At 38.1% G+C, this 23,649-nt stretch overlaps 1 protein-coding gene across 4 annotated transcripts in view; it reads right to left on the minus strand.

The window, feature by feature from the left end:
• Positions 1-7,085: 7,085 nt before the first annotated feature.
• The window catches only part of GPC6 (glypican 6), a 720,043-nt gene continuing 703,479 nt past the window's right edge, over positions 7,086-23,649 (minus strand). For all 4 annotated transcript variants that reach the window (XM_015851542.3, XM_085536013.1, XM_085536015.1 and 1 more), the window contains 2 exons: positions 20,569-20,744; positions 7,086-20,132 (listed from right to left, as the gene is read on the minus strand). In XM_015851542.3, the coding sequence (XP_015707028.2) occupies positions 19,930-20,132; positions 20,569-20,744 (379 nt within the window). In that variant the 3' untranslated portion in view covers positions 7,086-19,929. The remainder of the gene's footprint in view (positions 20,133-20,568; positions 20,745-23,649) is intronic.

Consider the following 23,649-nt stretch of genomic DNA (forward strand, 5'->3'; position numbering starts at 1 on the left):
GAGGGCTCCACACCTGGACACAGTACTCCAGATGGGGCCTCACAAGAGCAGAGTAGAGAGGGACAATCACCTCCCTATCCCTGCTGACCACCCCTCTCCTGATGGAGCCCAGGATCCCATTTGCTTTCCGGGCTGCCAGAGCGCACTGCTGGCTCATGTTGAGTCTTTCGTCCATCAGAACCCCCAAGTCCTTCTCTGCCGAGCTGCTCTCAAGAACAACTCCTCCCAGCCTGTACAGGTGCCTGGGGTTCTTCTGGCCCAAGTGCAAAACCTTGCACTTTGCCGTGTTGAACCTCATTAGGTTCACCCGAACCCAGCTTTCCAGCCTGTAAAAATATCCCTTTCTCATTTTATTACCTAGACCTGTGCAGCTTCCAGCTCTGCATGCTGGGCTTTTGAGTGGATTATCCATCTGAGAAGTTGATTTCTCTCCAGTCGGTAGCTAATTGCTCTCTCAGTTGACTGTGTAGGATCTGTGGGCAGCTAATGCCTTGCTCTGATTCACCCAGTGGGTCAGGTGCCTAATCCTTCAGCTCTGCTGTAAGCTGGTGGTGGCCACATCATCTCTGTCAGGCACAGCCTGTGCTTTTGTGCAAAAATTCCCTGAAGGAATTAGTGAGAGCTTAAGTATCATTGCTAGCTGTTCTGCTGATTGCTCAAAGAGGAATTTGATCCGATTCTGCCCCTGATCTAGGAAAGAAGCGTTGTAAAGCAATCACATCTCATGATTGTTACTGTAAAATTGTAAGTTGCAATGCTTTTACTGACCTCCTATTAACTGCTTACTTTACTTCGCTTTTGAGGGAGGGAGAAGTTTTGTGCCTGTGGGAAGAAAAAAGAAAGAAGTGAGGAGATTCCTAAGCCATCAACTTAGTAGCGAAGATATACACAGAACCTTCCATGTAGACTGGTGGCAACTAGGAAGGAAACCTACTAATTCTGAAGTATCTCCTTGGCTTTTCATGCAGTGCATGCAGTCTATTAAGTGCCCTCCACAGTACTGCATGGTTATAGTTGAGTTGCAGAGTAGCTGACTTCTTTGATCCTGCTCTACTTCAGTGCTCCTGCAGCTAAGATACAGCTCAGTATCTGTAAGGTATTCATTGTCCAGATTTCTTTGGTAAAGTTATCTTTCCAAGACCTGAGTGGGCAGAAGAAATGGCATCAGTGCTGGCCATCATTATATACTCCAACTACCTCTTCTGGGGCCTTTTCCCTGAAAGAACATGAACATCAAAAGCTACCTCTCCATTATGTTGCAGGGTAAGCCAATATATAAGCTTCCGTACAGATCCAAAATCACACTCTGATACTAGCAGGGGAGCCTCAAAGGAAGAAACACAAGAAGAAAGTGTGACCCTCAACCTACCACTTAAGAGATCTTCATATATTTGCCTAAGAGCAGTACCTGCAGGTCTGACTGACATACAATCACAGAACTGTTTGAGTTGGAAGGGATCCCTAAAGGCCATATAGATCAACTTCCCTGCAGTGAACAGAGACCTTGAATGCCTCCTATCTTGATGTTCACTGATCCCACCTGTGCTCTTGGCGATGTTACCATCACTCACTCAAAGTGCCCTGACACCACCTATGTATAAGGAGAAATGGGATTTGCAAACTAAGCTAATAACTGCCATGATGAGAGTGAGAGATGTGTATGTGAGGGCCATTATGAAGCAGCTCACCCTGAACGTACCAAACTACTCAGCAGAGGGAATAAGTGGTCAGGTCTCACCCAGAGCAGACAGTCCCTTCCTGTTCAGCTCTCCTCCTTTCAGTGCCTTGCAGCCTCTGGCCTGTTGACAAACTCATGAACTCTGGAGCAACTTCATTAGGCAGAATGGAAAGAAATCAGGCACTGACTCCAGCAGTTGCCTTTGACAGCACTTTTGAGAAGTGCCAGAATAAAAGAGGCAGAAACTTCATCTCCAGCTCAGATAAAGTCTTTTCAGCCCTTATCTCTGCCCTCAGGCTTTCTCACAGACTAGATAAAAGAGCTCCTTTTTCAGCACTGTGGTGCTGGCTGTGGTAGGTCTCTTTCTGTGGTTCCCGATTTTCTGCGGTCATGTCACAGAGAGCTCTGCTGTCTGTTTGAATTACATTAGATGGATAAATGCCTGGCAGGGTAAGGCAAGATTACAGAATGCTCTTCTAATTCAGGAAACATAACTCCTTCTCCTCTAGCTGTGCCATGAGAAGGAAAGTCCTGCTTGAAAGAGCTGTCCATTACAAAACGATACTTAAGCTGTGCTTCAGGAGCACCTTTGGGTGACTGTGTGCCTACAGTTCCTCTGTCTCCTGTACTGAGATGATAAAAGTGCTCAGCTTTTTGAAGATGTCAGAGGTGGTACAAAGGACAACTCCAGGCCTGGCAATAGGAAAATCACTTGATTTCTTATTAGGGTTTACATTCCAGAAAGTATCATCAAGGTAGTTGGGTTCTGTGTCCATTCTTCTCTCATGGAACTGCTGAAATGTTCAGTGATGTGGTCACAGTGTCCCATCCCATGTCTTCCATGGTGATTCCATTGCTGTATCCCAGGCTGCTCCCAGGCCCTCTTCCCAGTCATCTCTAAGTGACCACCCAGTCTCTTTACAGATTTATTCTTTTCTGCCTCAGAAGAAAATCCTCTGAGGTTTCACTGTTTTATTTAGTTTTTTTATTATATATATCTTTTTTGGGGGGTGACTTTTGCTTAAAATATCTTTCAGCAACTTTTAAAAATATACTTTTATTTTATATATGCATATATATATATATATATATAAAATATATATATTATATATATATATATAATATATATATTTATATATATATTTAACACAGATGCATTCTTACTCAGCTGTCTGTAACAGCTTCACAGTTACCTCCTCTGCCAGAATTAACTGAAAAACAAGTAACATGTATTGCCAGGAATAAGGTTGATGACTGCCTTCCTTTGGGCTGGCTGCTATCGATCTCAGGCAGAGCCTGAAGTGCTTATTACATTTTGCTGTCTGGTTTCTTTTTCATTTTTACTGCAGAATTTCAGACTCCATAAGGGCTTTTACCAACACATCTTTCCAGCCTATGTTTGGTGGCTGCTCAGGGTAGAGAGACCTGGCTAAAGGGCTTTTTTTCTCTATGTTGGCTCCCCTTGGGGTTCATGTTGTGAAGAACTGGTGTGCTCAGCCCTTGCAAATGCATGTCAAATTCACTTGCAGCCCTTAAGACTCATGTCAGCAGCCGGTTTTATGGTTAGCAGGCAAGCTCTGGCTTGGTGTTCCTGCTCCTGCTGGTCCCTGTGGTTCAGCTGCCCAGCAGAGAAATGAACAAATGGATTCATTTACAGCAGCTCTAGAATTTCTCAGATTTGTGTCACATCCCAAAGCATCTACATCTCCTCCCCATGCCTGGTAAAAGAAACTTCAATGAGGTACAGAAAGCCTCTTCTTCTTCTATACAAGTGTACACCCACTCGGTGAGCCAAACCCTATGGATTTAGAATTCAGCTCAAAGCTTTGAAAAATGCCACTTGTGTAGGCAAAGCACAGTCCTTTCTGAGAAAAGGAAAAGCTGGATTCTTAACAGAAGGAAAAATCATCCTTTCATCCAGGACAGATATGTTCTTTCCTACCTCCTTTCCTTATTCCCCAACCCAGCTCTCACCATCTGTAATCTTAGAACAGGTCTCATGATCTTGCAGATACTTTTTTTTTTTTTCTTTTTTTTCTTTTTTTTTTTTTAATGTAGATTTTTGTTTAAAGCAACATCCTGACTGGAAAAAAATCTGATCATGACATATGGGGAGAATGATGACAGAGCTCATTTACACTATGTCTATCTCCTGGTAAGAAAGAATACTCTTGTGACTGCCAAGATGGAAAAACAGGCAGATAGAAGTCTTATTTCTCCTCAAAACTGAAAAGGAAGCAATAAATAAATAAATAAATAAATAAAAATGATATCCTTCATTTCATTTCAGCCTTGTGCGTACTTCTGTTTTTTAGCTTGGTCTGGGTATTGTCTAGTCATTCTTTTCTGATGTATTCTTAATTGTGTTATTCAGATGGATGAATTTGTGTCAGCTCATCACATCCACTGCCTCATACTCATTTTTGCCTTGGTTGCTCTGAGTCATTCAGTATCAGTATAGTTGCTATCTGGTAACCACACTGCTGCTAGCACTGTGCAAAATTGTTCCCCCCCCTGCTTTACTTGAATATTTCACAACTTTTTTTTTCATTCAGAAGCAAAGTTAGGAACAGGTTTCACAGAGCAAAGTGAATGGAAATGAGAGTTTATTGAACTAGAAAATGATTGCTTGGAATATTACTTTTGTTTGGTAAGTTTCAACAAATTCACTTTGCAGCCAGAGAATGTCAGACCTTCCCTTTCCAAATTTAAAGGAGTATGTAGTGGAGCAGGCTTTCACTAGAACAGAATTTCCTGAGTTTTCAGCTGTGGCTGTGGCATGGTTTAGGATCTTTCAGTTTGTTCTGAATGGCACTGCAAAACATGTAGCACAAAGAATTGTTCCCTGTGTTAACAGTTTGTACTGTATACACTTATTATATTTAAAGTCTAGTCAGGACTGATATTAAAGGATGAGAGTCCTCAGTGAAAACTCCTCTAAATAAGAGTTTGTGAGGTGTTTTTGTATCTGTGCAGATTTTGTTGTTTAATTTGTTTGAATTAATTTCCATGCAAAAAATGGAGAAACATATAATCGAAGAAAACCATCAACCAGGAAAAAAGCCAGGAAATAGAAACTTCAAACCAAAAAAAGCACAAGAAAAGTCCATATATGTCATTTTTTTCTGTATTATTTTAAGTACATTTTTACTTGACTCATACTCTTCCTCTTAATTCAGTTGTTCTGTGACTCCTGTGCTTCTTTCTTTTCTCCCTTCCTTCTGTCCCACACTTAACTTTCCTGCACTTACATCATATTGGCAATGCTCAACACCTGCATATTTTTTATACTAGCTTGGTATCTGTATCTGATGGCCTTCTCGTGTCTCCGAGGTTAGCAATGCACCAGAAAACATCTTAGGCCACAGCTTTTCCTGGATCACTGAGGAAAATCATATTTCCTGGGTTTATTAATATTTATCGTGATTTCAGAAAACCACCTGTACTATCCATACAACCTAGAGAATGGATGCGCAATTCAGAGGTGCAAATATGGCAGTACATTCAGTACAGCATTAGAACAACAGCATGCTAATAAATTCAGAAAAGCCTCTGGATTTAGTATATCAATATTATTTCAGTGCTAAAAACTGTTTTTCAAATACCATCTCTAACAGGTAGAAGAAGCCAGAACCTTCGCTAGGAAAGCATCTGCTGTTTTCAAACAGATAGCCAGTTACAATATCAGGTTTTTTTCATAATAGCTCCTCACATTTCATTCTCCTTGAATTTGTTTGCATGTTGATGAGACAAAAATATCACAACAGATTTGCAGTGTTTCGTGAGGGCATGAAACACATCAGAAATATGGTAGAGAAAATGATTGTTCGCCATAGTATTACATTCAGTTCCAGCAGGATATGAAGCAAGGAACCACTAACTAATAGAACCCTGTGGTAGGTGCCTGAGAAGAGAATAACAGTTAAAAAGTGTTATTAATTATCATATTTTTCATTATTTACAGAAGAGTCTCTGCACCATTGCAGGTAATGTCTTTTTATGGAGGCAGCAGAATTTGCAGCTGGTGCTTACACTTAGCTGTTCTCAGATGAGTAATTGTTTTTCCTCCTTTTAGATCATGAAGTATGTACAGTGAAGTTCCCCTTGCATTACTAGAGTAAGGAATACTGCAAAATTATTACAGACAGAAAATCATTTTAGAGTCTGAAAACCAAAGAAGTATTATTTTTTATTTCAAAACTCAGGGTTTTTTTTTGTTTGGTTATTATTATTATCATTTTTGCATAGAATGGGGAACACAGCACACAGGGCACTTAAGTAGAGTGAGTATACTCTCAGTTCTGCTCAAATGTTTCTTTCACTAGTGCTGTTTCTAAACAGCTGATCTCTCTCACCTTAGGGGCAGACATCCCTAGATAGGAACATGCTTCATCTATCTTAGATACTCACTGTGGATACCCAGAAATAGGTCATACAGTGCCATTAGAGATGCTTAATGGTGCCATTCATCAGCTCCAACCCCTACCCCAGAAAGACATAGGTTTCATGCTGCTCTACCAGCTACATAAATGAATGTAATGGAAACCTTGACTCGATGAGCCCTGCAGAAGTGCTTAGGACATAACACAGCATCTAGAATATCACTGATGTTTGGACACAAAAACCTGTCTTGAGATGAGATTCAGTTCACCTAAATCTTGTACCAGGCAATGGTGAGATTCAGCTCACCTGAATTTAGGAATTTGATTCTGTTGCCTAATCTTGGGCCTCTAGTTTCATTTGAAGTTCTTGAGAACATTCTGAATGGTGCCTTTAAACTTAAATTCAAATCAACAGAAGAATTCTAAAGTGGCTGCATCAAATGTTTAATGACTTCTTTGGAAATATTAGATTCCTCTGCAAGAATTAAAACAAATCAAACAGAATAGAGAAACAAATCTTTTTCCAGTTTCTTAAAGAACAATATTGATTTATATTTTAAGATTTGTATACCATGGACATTTATGTAAAAAAGATGGTTTTTATTGCAGTTCAACATTTGCAATGAAAAGTATCATTAAATCAGGTTGTAATCTTATTGACTCAAAATTAAGTGAAAACAGAGCATCATTTTTTAAACTATCTATTTTACACATAGTCAGAAAAAGCTCCTGTCATTTTCAAGCAAATATATAAATTACTACTATTTCATCTTTAGATGTCATGACTTTTGACACTTCCACAACATTCTTCACTTCTCTGACATGTTTTAGAAGTGCATTGTTTGTACATAAATGTCATGGAAATGACATGGAAAAAGAATGCTGTAAAATGAACTCATAAAGTACTTTAAAGATTCACTTTACCTCTCAGTTCTCCAGTAGCTGGCAATCATGAGGTTAACATTACTGACCCGCAGAGAGCACATTTCATTTTACAGCCAACAAACCACAAGGCACGAGGCATGTTCTTATTTCAGGTATTTATTGTAGTCCATCAGAGAATATCAAATCCCTGTTTTCAACCACCAAGATACATTGCCTTCAAGGTGTGAGTGAAGGGTGATGAGAACAAGAAGAACTGATGAACATGAATAGATTTTTTTAACACATCTTGGATAAAAATGAACTGGACAGTTTCAAGCCAGAGCAGTTATAGTTTTATTCTATATGCTGTAAAGCAATCTAACAAAACCAATACTATAAAAATAACTAGAATGAATAAGGCATGTCAATGTCTTCACTGAGGTGTCAAGTATTTATACGTACAGTACTGAGTATTGAGCAACAGTGTAAAAGGTTGCCCCACACTTCATTACTGCTGTAATTACGACAGAATAAAGTGTGCGTCGTCAAGTGTTGTTTGAGAGACACCAAAGGTATAAGCACAAATTTTAATAGTTAGTATCAAATTTGTTAGATATGCTTCTCCTAGAACTGAAGCCAATGGCAAAGTTTCACTAACTTCAATGAAAGGAGGACCAGAAAAGCTAGGAAAGATGTTTCTGATCCTCCATTGCATAGTCTTCAAAGAGCAGAAATTACATTGTCCAGGTTGCTGTACCACTTTCTATCTTCAGGTTGAAGGGAGAAGTTACGTTACACTATCCTTATCCATAAAACATGGGAATAGTTACACTTCCAAAAATAACTACTTCTGATCAGCAGTCCTTACTGTTCACATTAAAGGGCTGCATGCAAGCCACTTGCTAGGGCATTGTGCAATGAATATAACAGTTTCTAAGCTGAAGATAGCCACGAATCATTCACACAGTTTATTATACTATGTTGCCAGACCAAGGATCACAGGTACTGCCAACAGAAAGAAGTAGGAGCAATGCATAATATGTTCACCTATATGTGGAGAGAACATTTCTCTAGTTCTGTCTATTGATGGCATAGCCAGTCAAAATCTGGTGATGCTGGGTGGCATAGTTTGACTCCCTCATTGCTTTCTTGACATTGCATGCCCTAGTAGTTACTGCAGCAAGGTACCTACGGTAGATGGTCTGCATATGACTTTCCCAACAAGAAAGCTTTTTCAGTTGAGATATTGTGCTCTCTGCATGTAGCATTAATTAATCACAGATTCTTTATTTTAATGCATTATCAATCCAATTATGGCAATATTAATATCAAGGTCACTGTATCTTCTTGTTTAACTGAGGAAAGTCTCTTTATTTCTCATAATAAAAACAACTGGAAAAACTATGCTTTCTAAAATTTTCAACACAGCGTTTTTGTGGAGATGATACACTGATAAAGAGATTGCTGTGATTTTGAAAAGAACATCTTTAAGATCTAATGAGCAGAATTAAACTTTCATTTAATTATCAGAATTTTATGTACTGGTGTCTAAACAAAAGCAAAGCTTTGGCTATTAATCAGTGACAATCAATTAGACTTTCCAGCAAGTCATTGCAAATTTAAAATATGCACATGAATAAACAGCATAATAACACTATGAAAGGAATAACTTGCCTTATACTGTTGTCAATGAAAATACATACTCATTAATATATGTATACCATAAAGCAAGGGAACTAACAAGGTACACTTTTTCTGAAAAGCATTACATGGATAACATTTGCAGGCAAAAGACAGGGCAAACAGAATTAATCTTTAAGAATGCTAGCTATTGTCTCAGTCTGTTATTGAATATTACAATCCTATCCTAACTCTCAAATGGGTTGTAAATACTAAAAAAGGATTTTTCAGTAAGCAGCAAAAGAAAGTATTGATTTAGAAAATAAAACGTATGTCCTTTTTTAAATGCCTTTGTCTAGTAACACAATATTGCACTAGGCAAAATTGCCTTGGCTGAGCAGCAATGTCTTCTAATGCCTATATTTTAGAAAAATGCATTACAAAAAAATGAGTTTAATAGAAGGTCATTCATTATCTGGTAGTAATTTAAGGTACATGAAAGAAGCAGGCATAGCACTACAAATATATATATATGTGTAAATGACTGTCAGTACAACCCTTCCAACAAAATACTCTTGCAGTCAAACTTTTCTTACTAATGGACAAGTGCACAGCAGTTCATGGTTTAACTGTTCTATGATTTCCAAATATCATCTTTAACATCCTTGACATGACAAATTGTGAAAGAAACAAGCGTAAGAAACACAGAATTCAATATAAGTCTTGAGGGAAGAAATGGTATTTACATTACTGATCACTGCTTTGTGAAAATCACATTAACTAACTGTTGTATTCTGAACTTAGTATAAGACTCAAGGGGAAATGGAAAAGCAATGGATTGAACAGTACCATCTGAGGTTGTCTTGAAAATGTCAGACACATCCCATATTTTTATCCCCAGAGAAATCTGAATGCATTTCTACTAATCAAAACGTTGTGGAGAAAACTGCGAGGAAAGGAAAGATGTGGTGAAAAAGATCCAGTGGCTGCAAGGGTTATCCATGGAGTATTGTGGTGCCATTTCTTTCCTGGATGATGGACAGTGGTGCTATGATTACAGATATGTAATTCAGTGTCAGGTGATACCATTAGAAGTGAGAGCCACTCTCTGTGAATTATAAATTTCATCTAGAAAAAACAACCACATAGGATGGTAGTTCTGATAATCAGTGTTTTAACCAATTCACTGAATTACCCAAGTCATCAGAGACCCATCATTGTAGCCTGAAAGGGTTCTGAAAAGCTTAGTGACCTTTCACAAGTTTTGTTTTGCATTCAAAGCAAAACCAAGAGATAATGAAATCCATAACATTTAGACCCCAAATGCTGTGAATGAGATACTACTGAGGTTGCTGTTTTTGTCTGGATGGTTCTCTCCCTCAATAGATGTTGCCAAATAGCATTTTAAACTCACCATTTTCACAGTTATTTCAGAAAATTACAACAGCATTTGTAGACACAAAAGTTATAATCACCTCTAAAGCTGAAGACCCTGCCTGGGACTCTCCTCATTAGATCTGTGTCAAGTATTGTAGTAAACTGAGTCCTTCCAATGCCCTTTTATAAAATATACACTTGTATATTACTGGCTTGAGGCTGTATAGATCTATATGTCTGCATATGTGAAAATAATTATATATAATAGGAAGAAACATACACACATATAACATGTGAGCTTGCCATTTTCAGAAATACAAAAATTGAAACAAAGTGGAAGAACAGAAGACCTAAGAAATCAGACAATGAATGAGTGCTTTACAACTAGGACTTTTGTTTTCTGACACATTTCAAATACCAACCTTAAAAAGGTGGGCTGATAAAAGAAATAGAGTTTCTTTATTATGGAGTCCCATGAGACAGCAGGAGTTACAGAGGAGACTGTACTTCATTATTTTCAGTTTTTAAATGGTTATTTTCTGCCATAACAATCAGATATTTTGCAAGATTAGTCTGTCAGCATTATCCTGTGTATATTACCCTTGCTTTCTCTACTGACCTCTTTGAAAGCATATACTTTCAGTGATGCAGTAAGGGCTGAGACTGACAAAAAACTAAGTGCATTAATGATTAAACCTGATGGGTATTTTGATCACTGCTGTCACTCTTGAGGCATTACAGTAATCTGCTGTCTGCCCTCCAGAGATGCGCACCACACTTCTCTCTAACTCTCTTAGCTGGCTCTCCCCAGCCTTTGGAAAGCATCTGGAATTTCAAGAAAGAACTGTTCGAATTCTGTCCCCTTCTGCATATGCACAGTGAGGGCAGCCACAGTGCCTGTCCATGGTTAGGAATAGTTGACAGGTTGAAAAGTCTGATAGAGAAGATTGTAAAAGAAACAACATTAGGCAGAATTCAGAACAGTGAATACATGTGGATTTCATGTCAACATCAGGGTTGGTTCAGCCCAGAAATGAAGGAGTCATAGCATGACTTTACCTCATGGGATCCCTCTCCAGGCTCCTCACTCCAGCACTGGCACGAAGTAGAGAAAGGCAGGAGAGAGACTGGGAGAAGCCTGGATTGCCTCAGTCTCACCAGTGACATCCACCTACAGGCACTTAAGTGAGGCCTAAATGACAGACCTTGTCATCCCAGGCTGCCTGTGTAGGGAACAGATACGGTCAAGCCCAGCTATAGAGATGCCCATATCTTCGGACTAACTGCGAAGACCTAGAAAGACAGCCTTTCCAAATGCTGTGCTCCCTGAAGAACCTAGTCCTAGATGAGATGACCTTAGACCCTAAGACACAGCCAGTTTTCATGAAAACAGTTAGGGTAAGAGGAGAAAGAGTGGGTGGGAAAAGATTTCAAGCCTGAAAGAATGGAAAGGTTACACATCAGGAAGGCCTTGGTACTCTTGGCACTGTCACACGTTCTTGCTTCCAAGTTCAAAGTCTTGAATTGAATTGAAAGTGCATTTATAGCTAATAATGCAAAGCTTTCATAATCTGTGTATCATAGTAATCATAAGGCTGTAAAAGATTGTAGTGGAAAGAAAAGTCTTGTGTTGCATCCGAAGTAATTATTATAAAAAGCTATATACAGAAAAAAATTCAGTTGCATTAGCCCTACAGAAAGTGACTTAAGGCATTTTACACAAAAAGATATTGGGCTCTGTGAAACCTATCTCAAAAACATATTGGAACTATTGTATATCGACGGTATGAATTTTGATTCTGTCCATGGTACATTACTTCTCTGAAGTTACAAAGCCTTGAAGAATCTTTTCCTTGAAAGTTCTGACTCTGCCTAGATACATTGCTATATATATATGTAAACTGCTGTGTGCTGCTAAATGATGAGACATTTGAAGTAGTATTTGGAAATGGGAGAACTTGGGATTTTGCTTTCACTTTGATTGGAACTCTTGCAAAACAAGCTGTATCACTTAGTTACAGGCATGATCTTTTAAAATTTAATTATTTATTTAGCTTCAGATTAGGCTGAAATGTTAAAATTGTATCTGTAGAAATGTATGCTTAATATTAAATGAAATTTTCTCTACTCAGCCCTGTTTCTGTATAAAACTGATTTTATTCTAAACTTGACTTGCATTTGAACATCCTCTCCAGCAACTCACATTTAACTTTGTTAAATACCAATCTAGAAATACAGCATCAAATCCAGAGCTAACAATTTGCATGCTTTCAAGTGATGTTCATACGTCTGGAATCGTAAAAGTTTAACAAGAAACTATAAATGTCAATTGAAGCAAAAATAAAGACACCTGACCTATTTAAACAAAATGCTTTCGTAGAATTTACTAAATGTAATAAAATTGCAAGTGGAAATTAAATGATATTGTTTACCAACAAAGCAAAGTAACCTGGAAAGAGTGCGTATATAAAAGTCCATCATTTAATTTGTTTGAGTTCCTTGAACACCTGAATGATAACTTTTCATTTGTAAATTTGTGTTCAGATTAGGGAAACCTGGGAAGAATCTTCAAAATATTTTGGAGATGTAAGAAAGTGCTCCTTTCCCTGCCTCCCCATGCATACATGCATTCACAGACGATTTACAAGATATTTTTACTGTCTCAAGCTCGACTAATAGAATAAAGCTGAGATCTGAACTCGTCCAACTTCTCTTTGGGCAGATTTTTGAGACTATTCATGGGTCCAGAGTTCATCCAAGAAGATTAAGATAGACTGACCACTTAGTTTTTGTCTGTGCTTTCTAAAGACCATAACAGTTCATTTTACATACATATAATACACACACAACCAATATGAAAAAAAAATCAAAGCTCAAAATGTTAAACTGGAGTAAGAGGGGGAAAAAAATCTAGTACCAAACCTCAAAACAAACACTTACAGAACTGTTAGTAAATTTTCCTGATGGTGCTACCTCTTAAGGTTATCCTGACATAGAAAATCCATAAATGTCTTGCCACTGGTTTTGTTGGCTCATCAGCACAGTAGACAACGACACACAAACTATATGTTATAGTTACAGGGAAGACACAGCGTTTTGCCACGATTAAATGAGTGAGTAACATGTATAAGCTGTAATGTTATATTTGATTGAAAAAAGGGTCATCAGAATTTATGACCATCAGGATGATCAAGAGCATATCGTTGGAGCATATGCTTAGAACAGAGAATAAAAGCTAAAGGTAGATTTTGATAGACAAAAAGCCAACCAAACAAAAAAACCTCACACCCCATGAAAAACAAAGACAAAAAAGCCCCAAACAAAATAACAACAAATACAAAAAGAAGTGCCGGATTTCTTTGTTGCTACATTCTCTGTCCAAAAAAAGAAAAAAATAATAATTAAATAATAAAAATTGCAGCTTGACATTCTACCAAAAGCATAGAAATTCTACCAAAATCTCTGGGGAAGAGAGACAGGAAATTCATTGAACTAAAATGGCTGAAGGGGGCTCAACCTGGAGAAGAGAATGGTGATAGGGCTGCTGGTAACTCCAAGACAGAAAAGAATGTGTGGCTTGAGGAGTAGGGAGAGCCAGATGGGAATCACAGAATCACAAAATTGATCAGGTTGGAAATGACCTTCAAGACCATCAAGTCCAACTGCAACAAATATATGTCTTGGGCCAGAATGATGCTTTGAGGTGGAGAATGAGAAGCAGAGAGGGGAACAATGCCAGAGCTCATCTATAACCTGGTGTTTGGGATACTTGGGAACTTGGGAGATCTCTGCTAAATCTTGGTTCAACTAGCGGAATTGGATTTCTCCTAAATCCACATGAGAGTCATCTTGATAAGAAAGCACACTAGATGCATAATGAAATCACGTGATTTTTGTGAGAATGTGAAGGACTCCTGCTACAAAATAATTGATATTTTTATGTGAAATGTTAGGAAAGACACAGAAGTCCGTTTTAGGTAGTAAATTCTTCCTCACATACTGAAAGATAAGTAGGTAAAGTACCTGGAAACAAAGAAGAGAGAGAGGGGTCCTGTAGATGCTGGTTTGTGAAGCTGAATTTGGGTCTTTGGTATGTACACAACTGGATGGTTATAATTACACAGAAAATTCACTGACAGTAGATCAAAAGTAAGAGCTGGAAAGAAGTGAAGCACACTAGATGTTCTTAGTGTGACTTCCAGTCTCTGCTATTGTTAGTCCTCCTGTTATCATCTATCTGCCTGGCATCACTGTGAAGTCTTTGCTTCTCTCACTCATTCTTCAGTTGTTATATTTTTATCCAGTTATAAATTTGTACTTTTTTTCTCTCTCAAATGAAGTGGATTTGTCTTCCCTGGAAATTTGGCATTTAAAGACCCTCTGAGTTACTGACAGAGGCACTTCATTATATTCAAGATAAAAAGTTGCCATCCTGTACCTCATTTTTGCTATCAAAACTTCCTTTTCCTCATTCCTCCCTACGGTAAGGACAACTTCTTTTGCTAAGGCATCTGTTCTTAGTTTGATAAACAAACAGCACCACTGGATTCTGCCAAGCACTTAAAGCATGAAGTCTCACAGATTTCCTGGTGCCAGAATAAAGGAGGAAAAGCAAGCAGAAAAAAAAAATAAAATAAATCCAGTGGGCCGTGAAACAAGAGCCTTTCATCCTTCTTGCACTGGTAAGTATCAATGCTACAGAATTAAAAGTAAGTTGAAATGAGAGCTGATTGAAACACCGACCTGTTTTTTCTTATTCTTTTCTTTTTTAAACTGGTTTGATTTAATGATGCAGACTTGCTATGGACAAATCCATGTGACTTTTTCACCTTCTTGGCAATATAGAGACCTCAGCTCTGGGGAAGATGGGCATGAACTGTGACTGCTTTGAAGTAAAATTTGGACACACGGGTAAAGACAATAATGTCAATTTTATATGGATAATGTTGCTGTCTTCCTGAAAGTCAGAAAGACATTGAATATAAGTAACTTCCATAACAAGGACTTATTTTCTCAGCCTGATTACAGCAAATATCTTCTGAACTTGGTGACAAAGCTCTCAGTTTCCTTAGCAGGGATGTGATTTCACTCAAACAATACACGTTTTGCTAAGCAGCCACATGGGATACATGATCAGAATTGTAAACTATGTAGTCATTTCAGTAGAGAAGTAGTAACTTCTGTATACAAATGTTTCACATTCACGTTACACTGGCAAATAACCTTCAATTGACTGACTACTCACATTGTTCAGCAGATTTGATTACAGTGGACTGCCGGAAAACATTCTGACAGAATAAATTTGAGATCACCTCATTTGTCTGATGCTAGAAGTTTATTTTTAAAGTCAATATAAGAGTTCTTTGTTCTCCATCAGGTCTCCTATGCTTTTTAATGGATGAGAAGAGTTAACATCATTCTGTTTTTCTTCCACACACTCTATTACTGCAGCACTATGGACTTCATCACCATTTTTTCTGAAGAGTCATAATAATACATGTTAACGCAATCATCACAGCCAGTGTGAGCAGCTGGAATGGAAACATTGCCTTATTTGGTGCATCACCTGCCCTAATTTTCTTGAACATATACATTACAGTGCTATTGCATTTTGACATCATATTCTTAAATCTATAACTTTGACTTAGCCTTTCAATTTCCCTTCAAAATTAGGGGTTTTGCAATGCTACATGATGTTTTGCTGTTGTTAACTGTTTTAATTCTCATACAGCAAGTTTGAAAATCTGTGGCTTCATAAATAAATACTAGCAGTTTTAGAAATGTGAGTTTATTCTTGATATCTGAAGTTTATCCAGATGTTTGTTTCCATAATGAAACCTGCAGAAACCTGATTTCTCATCAGAATCATTCTACAGTTTTCTGCGTTCTTTTCTGATGGCTCACCTGTGGAAGTGGATTAAAAACAAAAAACACAACTCACATCAGTGCTGTAATTTATTTTATCATGTTAGAGTAATAAAAAAGTCTCAGTGAATAAGTATAGATACATTTGGTAATGACTCAGGGTCAGTTAGTAAACTGAAGGCAACTGCTGCCCATTGAGACACTATGAGCAGCCCATCTCTCAGCAGCAGCAGCTCTTGATCATAGCCATCTTACATGGAAGCAGCTCAAACCAGTTCACACAGCCATGGGAAGGCACAGCTGTAATGATGCTTCCTAAAATCACACAGAACTGGGATGATTTTTGTGTGATGACACTCAGATTTTGGGAGCTTTCTCTGGACAGAGCTCTCTGATGCTCTTAGGGAACTGAGATAGATCAGCCCTTACCAGAACCCTTAGGCATAGGTTATTATTGTTATTACTGTTCAGTAGGAAATTTTTACCCCCCCTTTTTCCAACTACCTTTCCTGAAATGCTTGAGATGTAGCCAGACCTCAAACAGTCCGCGCTGCGGTTACAGAAGTATGTACTGTGGCATTAATAGAAAAATCTGCTGTACACTAAACACTAAAACTTTGTTGACAATGCAAAATGGTTTTAATTAATATTAACTCAAAGATCTCTAGCACTGGTTATATGATTCATTGCAACTAATGTTTTAGGAGCCTCCACCTTAAAAGAGCATAAAATGGAAAAAACTGAGTTGCACCACGTAAAGGGGTTATACAGTTAAAGTATTTTTCCTTAGGACTGGAGTCTTCTTTCTTATGCGGATAATTGTCTTCTTAATTATTCCTTACTTTATCAGCTGTTGGCAGAAGAGAAATATTTGAACTGCAGCACACCAAAAAATTACCTTGAAAGAAGAGTTATTGATTGTAAAGGAGGTGCAAACAGAAGCATTGGAAATTATGTAGATTTTCACATTTATGAACATTACTTTTTTTTTCCTTTTTCTTTTCTTTCCTTTCTTCCCAATCTCATTTGGTCTGTGGATTTAATAGCTCTCTTAATCTTAGGAAAATGCAGTGCATAAAGAGAGTATTCAACCTTCTGGGACTATTAAAGAAATGTATGCTTAATACCTCATGCAAAGGGATCTCCATCTCCTGACAAGATATCGCCACGCATAGTAGGAAAATAAGCAGAGAAATAATAAGGAAGATTTCTGACAGAATGCCCACGAGACAATCACATTTCAGCAGAGATTAGCTGGGCCCATTGTTTCATGAGCAGTTTGTAAGATACAGTGCAAGTAGAGCAGGGCCTCCCCTACAAACTCCTTGTTAGAACATTTACCTCCTCACCCACTGAGAGTAGCCTTTGGCAAGCCCCTTGTTCTTGGTGATTCCTCTTACCCCTTGCACATGATCCAGAGGGCTACAAATAGGTGGAAGCACAATAGATACCCAATGTGGTCATCAGATTGCTTAAATCTAGGCCAAAGTTAACACAAAAACCATTGGAGTCCATCAGCACCATAATCTGCAGTGTGGAGAAACTACAGTGGAGGAAATGCCTTAGCAGCTGGATTTCATCATCTGTTGATAAAATTCCAGAACAAGGATAATCAGATAGAAATAGCATCAGTTTCTACTGAGTAAGAACACAATGGGACAATAAAACAAGGTTGTAGAGGATTAATGGCATGAAAATGATGTGTACATTGGTAGATAAAGATGAACCAAAGAACTCCCTCTTTGTAGAGGATGATATGCAAGTTCAGGAAAAATAAAAAGGAAGATCCTCTAATTGATGTCTGTTATACCATAGTCAATAAACAAAACAAAACAAAACAAAAGCTTGTAAGAACTGGTTTTAATACTACTTAACTTCCTGAAAGCATTGAATCATGAGATCATCTCTAGAGTGAGCTATCAGAGTGGCTAAACACTGCTAAGTCTGTTGTAAGACATGCTTGGTCTGAACATATTCCAGTTACTCCTGCACACTAGATTGGGCCAAGAAGAAGAGATCATTACACTGCAAAGCAGACAAATTAGAAAATATAAGAATGGATTATGAGTGGCTCAAGACCTATGCATTTTTATCAGACCTACTACACAGATAGTTTGTAAATACTTTTTGGTAAAAGTGCTTAAGCATCCTTTATGCTCATGTGCTATGTGTTTTCTACTTTAATGTCATGCCTAAATCGATATCTAATTATAATTTGACGAGAAAAAGAGATTACAATAGTTATGATCTACCTGCTCTGTTGTTAAATTGTAATGTGGTTGGCTGGCTTTACAGTATTTCCATAATTTATCTATGCAATTTCTAGAGTCACCAAAAGAATCAGGAAAAAAGCTTCTGCAGAATCTTTTCACCACTACACAGCATTGTTACAGAAGCTCTTTTTCTGTAGATGATGGAGGAGGGAAGTCTTTGATGTCTAACTGTTTACTCTCATTTGTCCAGGATTTAAATAGCTTCCATCTCTGGTCTTGCAACCAGATAAAAATCAAGGAAACTCTAGCCAGGACCACATCCATTCAGGCAATGATTATTAAAGCAATGTATCCTTGAAGAATCTGAGAGTACATTTGCCATCACGAATAACATCCGTGTCTTTCTCTAGGCCTATCACACAAACTTCCATGCTCACACGAATACATAGAGATGAGAGAGATTTCTCTCCCGCACTCTGCAAATTTGTTAAGAAATGGACAACTGGATATGTAAAAAATTCTCTTCTTAGATTTTCGTGCTGACCAGTCATTAAAGGGTTGCTTTTCAGAGTAGCACAAAAGCAGAAGAGCTGGTTGACCAAACATATTTTATTTTTTTTACAAAGAAGTGTCAACCCTGAGCTTGTAATTAAGAAGTTAAAATCTGTGATTTATATATATTTATATATATAAAAATAGATGATCATACTAAGACTAAAAAAGTGAAAGAAATCTCCATGTCAGTACTATATATTTGTTTGTTCTGAAATTTGTAGAAGAAATCCCTGTGATACTGAAATTAAGTGACATGAAAGACGTGGTTAGATGTGAAATACTCTATCGATCTGGTCGCCATTGTTAGTCCATTAGAGAACTGCCATCTTGGTAGGATAATAAACATAGTAGCAGAAAGCCCTAATTGATGTCAGAACAGTGATAAAAGGAAAGAGATTTTATCACAAGAGATTATTTTCTGCCCAAACCCTTGAGGGGAGATTTGTCAGGAGAGCTGTTTAGCATTACCACCGTGGCTGATGGTAAACTAAGTGGAAATTTGTGCCAATTGCATAACATGGATTAACACTAAAAGAAGCTAGGCAAAATCGTGCTACTATTCCTTTTCTTTTCTTTTTTTTATTTTTTTTTATTTTTTTATTTTTTTATTTTTTTTTTAAACTGAGCATTAGGAATTTAATCCTAAAAAACTGTAACATGATATTCTGAAGATAGTGGAGTTACTATCATACTAAAAGAAGAACTTGCTTTTCAGCTTCTCTACTTTCATACCAATCTGAAGTGGTTGGCAGGTGGATTGCAAGACATTTACCATTGAGCCGAACTTTAGTGTTGGAAAAAAATCCAGACTGCCTCTTTATAGCATCTATCATTCCAATGACCTGAATTACTCTACAGAAGTTCCTAAAGGAAACCCGACTGTCAGTGAAGAACGGTTGCATTATTTTCTTTCTTGTCTTTTGTTCTCTTGATTTTTGAGACTTACAGGCAGCAACCTGGAGTTAGGCCCAACTCATAAAGAAAACTGCTTCCTTTGTTTCTGCTCCTCCCACCCCCACTCTTTTTTTTTTTTTCATTAGGGGAAAAAAGAAAAAAACATTCACTGTAAGATCCTTTTACTTCTGCAGCATAAAAGGAAATTAAGCTTAGAAAGTCTCCTGTAGTAAAGATCTGAGAAAGAATTCTCTCAAGAATGGATATCGTCTTCAGAGATATCTGCAAAAAACAGGAAGCAGTTCAGTCTGGCACCTGGTGCTCTTTGGGAAAACAAAAAGGGAAGCAGATTGCAGTACTGCTCTCTTCGCATAGAAAACTGCAAGTGTTTGTGGCATAGTCCATTGTCCAAGAGTGTAAGAAAAGAAGGAAGTTGGCTGTTTCTGTAGCTAAAACACAGTTTCTCTGACCAGTTCCAAGATTATCTCCATTGTCTCTGTAGTACGAGGCTGATGAAGGCGAAGAGCAATGTCTGCAGTGACTGGTTGGGTTGTGTGGCTGAAGCCTCCACCTCTCTCCTGTCTGAGTCAACAGGCGGTGCTTCAGTCATGACGAAATCAAACTCAGTGGGACAGATGTCATCCGTACAGCCGCTTCCACTGCCAGAGCCACTCGTCTCATCACCTGGCACAAGGGAGTGAGGAACACAGGGTGAGTGCCTTGGGTTAAAGTGGTTGTCCCTTTCTCCATTCTTGTCCCACCTAATACCCTGGTGGGGATGAACACATTGGTAAAGTGTTTGGAATGGTAAATTTCATTCAGCAAAGCATCCAGATGAAAGTTACCATGATTGATGCACCTAATTAGGCACTTAATGTGCTGAAATGCCCTTTTGAAAAAGGAGCAGACTGCTGTCATAATGGAAAGCTCTCAGTGTCTTGATGCATTTGATATGATGATAAGCATGAGAAGAAAATGGAACCAGTGGGACAGAAGAAAACTTTTTTTTACATTGTCAGCAGCAGAAAGCACAAACTCCAAGGAAAACCATTCAAATAGAACTGATTTATAAATGTATTTCAAAATTACATTTATTTAAAGAGGACTAATAGTTTCTTACTTGTATCCTGGAAGTTGACATCATTTCCATTATACGCATTCTTCAGTTTATTTGTCATGACACGTAAGGCCATGATTTGTTGTCGAATGAAGGTGTCTGGCCTTGTGATGTCCACATCTACTTCTGGATTGTTGATCTGGTTGGTCAAGCCATCATTCATAATCTCAGGCAAGTATCTATATAATATGATGAATGATTAGTTTAAATGCAGTACTTTTCAAAATAAGGACTGTACAGTAAATGCTGTGCTAAGCAATTTGACACTGACAATGATTATGCAGTTCTTAAATGGCTCCAGTGAAACCATGTTAAAAATATGTTTTTAATTTTACAGACTCTAAAGGGTCTTTTTAGTATCCTGGCTGCGTGGAAAGCAGAGAGGATTTAAGCTATCCAAACTCATAACTATTCACACACTCCCCAGCACGTGCACTGACTATAATCCATAGAAGAGATTCACCAGCCAGCAGTAAGTCACTGCACATCCTGTACTGACACGAACAGTGGTACACTAAGTATTCAACAGTGCATGCTACTGCTTTTATTTCTTAGTGCATAAAAATTATGAATTCCTTTTTCTGGGACAGTTCAGGAGCCAATCTTGAGGCTTTATGGCCCTCCGTATTTAACTCAGGCACTTAATTCATTTTCTTCTCCAGTCCTTCCTTGCATCCTTTCTTTGGCTATAGTGAACATCATATCCAGCCTATCTATGTGACATCCAGACCCACAAATGGTGGTGTGAATTTGGTCTCCAATATTCTCTTTCATTTGGTCTGTATTCCTTATAAACAGGCTATGCCTTCTTATCTCACATACTTTGTGCATAACATATTTAAGGCATGGCATTTGCTATCCATCAACATATCTGGATTTTTATTCAGGCTCCTAGCTTGTTGTTCCTTTATTACTGCAGCATTCCTTTCTATGACCTTGGCTAATGCAGTCTAATGCTGCTCACAGGCATGAAGTGTGCTTTTGCAGATCTCTCTCTCCTACAAAAATCAGCCCATTACTCCAATCATCCTACGGTAAAAGTCTTCATCATCTTTTGTTAAATATGCACACTTTGTCTCCTGCTGCTCTCTGCACTTAGCAAAGCTACCTTATTTCCTGCTTTGATTCCCTGTTAAAAATTATCTGTGCGTTTTACGACAGCTGGGCTGAAAAAGGACTGGCATTATTCTCTGTGCTGGCATGGCATCATGAGAAAATACTGCATTCCTGTTTCCCTGCTCTCTCTTCTCTGTCTTTTTTTCTCTTTTTAAAGTACTTTCTTTGCCTCATATTTAGGTTGCAAGGGATTTGGGGCTGATCTAAGCGTTGTTCATTGTTCATTATCAGGTTATGATCCACTTTGTAATTAGCTAACAAAACAAGCTAGTCTACTGATGTCTGTGGGACATCTCCTGTGGGTATATAACACAGTCTAGCCTACTAATGGCAAACTTTCACAGTGTCTGGTACCAAATGTAGTCTTAAAATATTTTACTTCATCGCACTGATGCCAACCCAATTCTCTGTACCCATATTCAAATTTGGCTCTAGTGTCTGTGTTTTGCTCTTCTGGCTCTGGAAAATAAATAAATTCCTTAAAAGCATATCTGAAAGTAAGAAAAAAGGAAGGACTTTCCCCGCTGAAGTTGTGGTTAAGGGAAAATAACTTCTCTGTTTCTTCTGGTGATTCACAAAATGATGACTGCTTTGCTGAGGCAGGTAAGGGTCTAGTCTCACTACACTAGGTACTTGCATCGCAAGATGAGACTCATTTGTCACCAGTGGCCTTTGAAAGCTTACATGAGAGTAATCCTGGGGGAGTGTGAACACAGAAGAACAAAGCATGACTGCCAAAAAGTGCCTAACCTTGAATTGCATTTCCTGATGTTTATGTTTCAGTAGTACCATAACAAGAAAAAACAATGCTGCAGGGATCCCATCCATACTCCCGTGGTACAGACTTAAGTACAGTGAGAACACAGAGACACTTCCCCTTGTACAGAAGAATGCAGACTGCAGTGTTATGAATCACCAAAGATAGAAATTGGAAACGATTCTGCAGAGCTGCCCAAAGGCAGCAGGACAGAGACCTTGGCATTCAGGGAAGCTCTGGGCTGCAAAGAAACAGCATCTCCATCCGTCACGCATCTCTACAAATGAAATGGCTGCTGTAGATAAATTGCTCAGCCTAGAAGTAAATCAGTGACTTCAAGGTGTGGTTGATTAAAAAAGTAGGAATATAAGAATTGCCCTGCTGGCTTGGAGAAGATGCCCAGTCTCTTGTCAATAGCAACCGTCATAGCTGCTAGCTAAAGTGATTTGAAATCCTTGGTCATTTTTGTGGATTGCTTTCTTTGTTTAATATTAAAGTCTATCTGCTCTCTATTGCAAAAAGTCTGTGAGATGATATGGCTAACTCTCAACCGAAGTTCACAGGCTTTCTTTGACTAATTTATGTTTGATTTCCTCATCTTACTGTAAAAAATAAAATTAGAATGTACTGACTTCTTAAGTAAGTTTTTTATATGGAGAAAATATGAGCTAGTTTTAGAGTGTTTTTTAGCGAGGTTCATATTCTGCACTGTGATCAGTGTGGTTCTGATGTCATTCAGAAGGTCATCTACCATTAAATATACCAGCCATTAGGTTGCAGAAAGGGAATCAATCTGTCACCCCTCCACCAGTACCCGCCTCAGGATCTGAAGATCCTCTAAACATTTCTGGCATGGAGGAGCTGCAGTTTCTTTCATAGGAAAAACTCCAATAAATTATACATAAGAAGACATTTTACAACTTATTTGAGAATGCGGATGATGGTTTTATATGAAATTCTAGGGAAACAAAATCAACAGCTTCATTACAATAGTTCCATAAGACAAAACTTTTTTTTAAATAGGGAAAATATAAGAAGTGATGGAAAGCTTAGTTTCCACATAAGGTAAGCTTACGGCATAAGCTTATTTACGGCATAAGCTTAAAATAAGGCATCTAAATCTAAGCTTTATTATCTAAGCCTGTTTTTAGGGTAGGTGGGTGTTAACACAGTTCTACAGAGAGCGCCATGCAGATCAGTTCATCAAACCT

Source organism: Coturnix japonica, chromosome 1 (assembly GCF_054131305.1).
Source record: "Coturnix japonica strain WE chromosome 1, WE-NBRP24, whole genome shotgun sequence".
Lineage (NCBI taxonomy): Eukaryota > Metazoa > Chordata > Aves > Galliformes > Phasianidae > Coturnix > Coturnix japonica.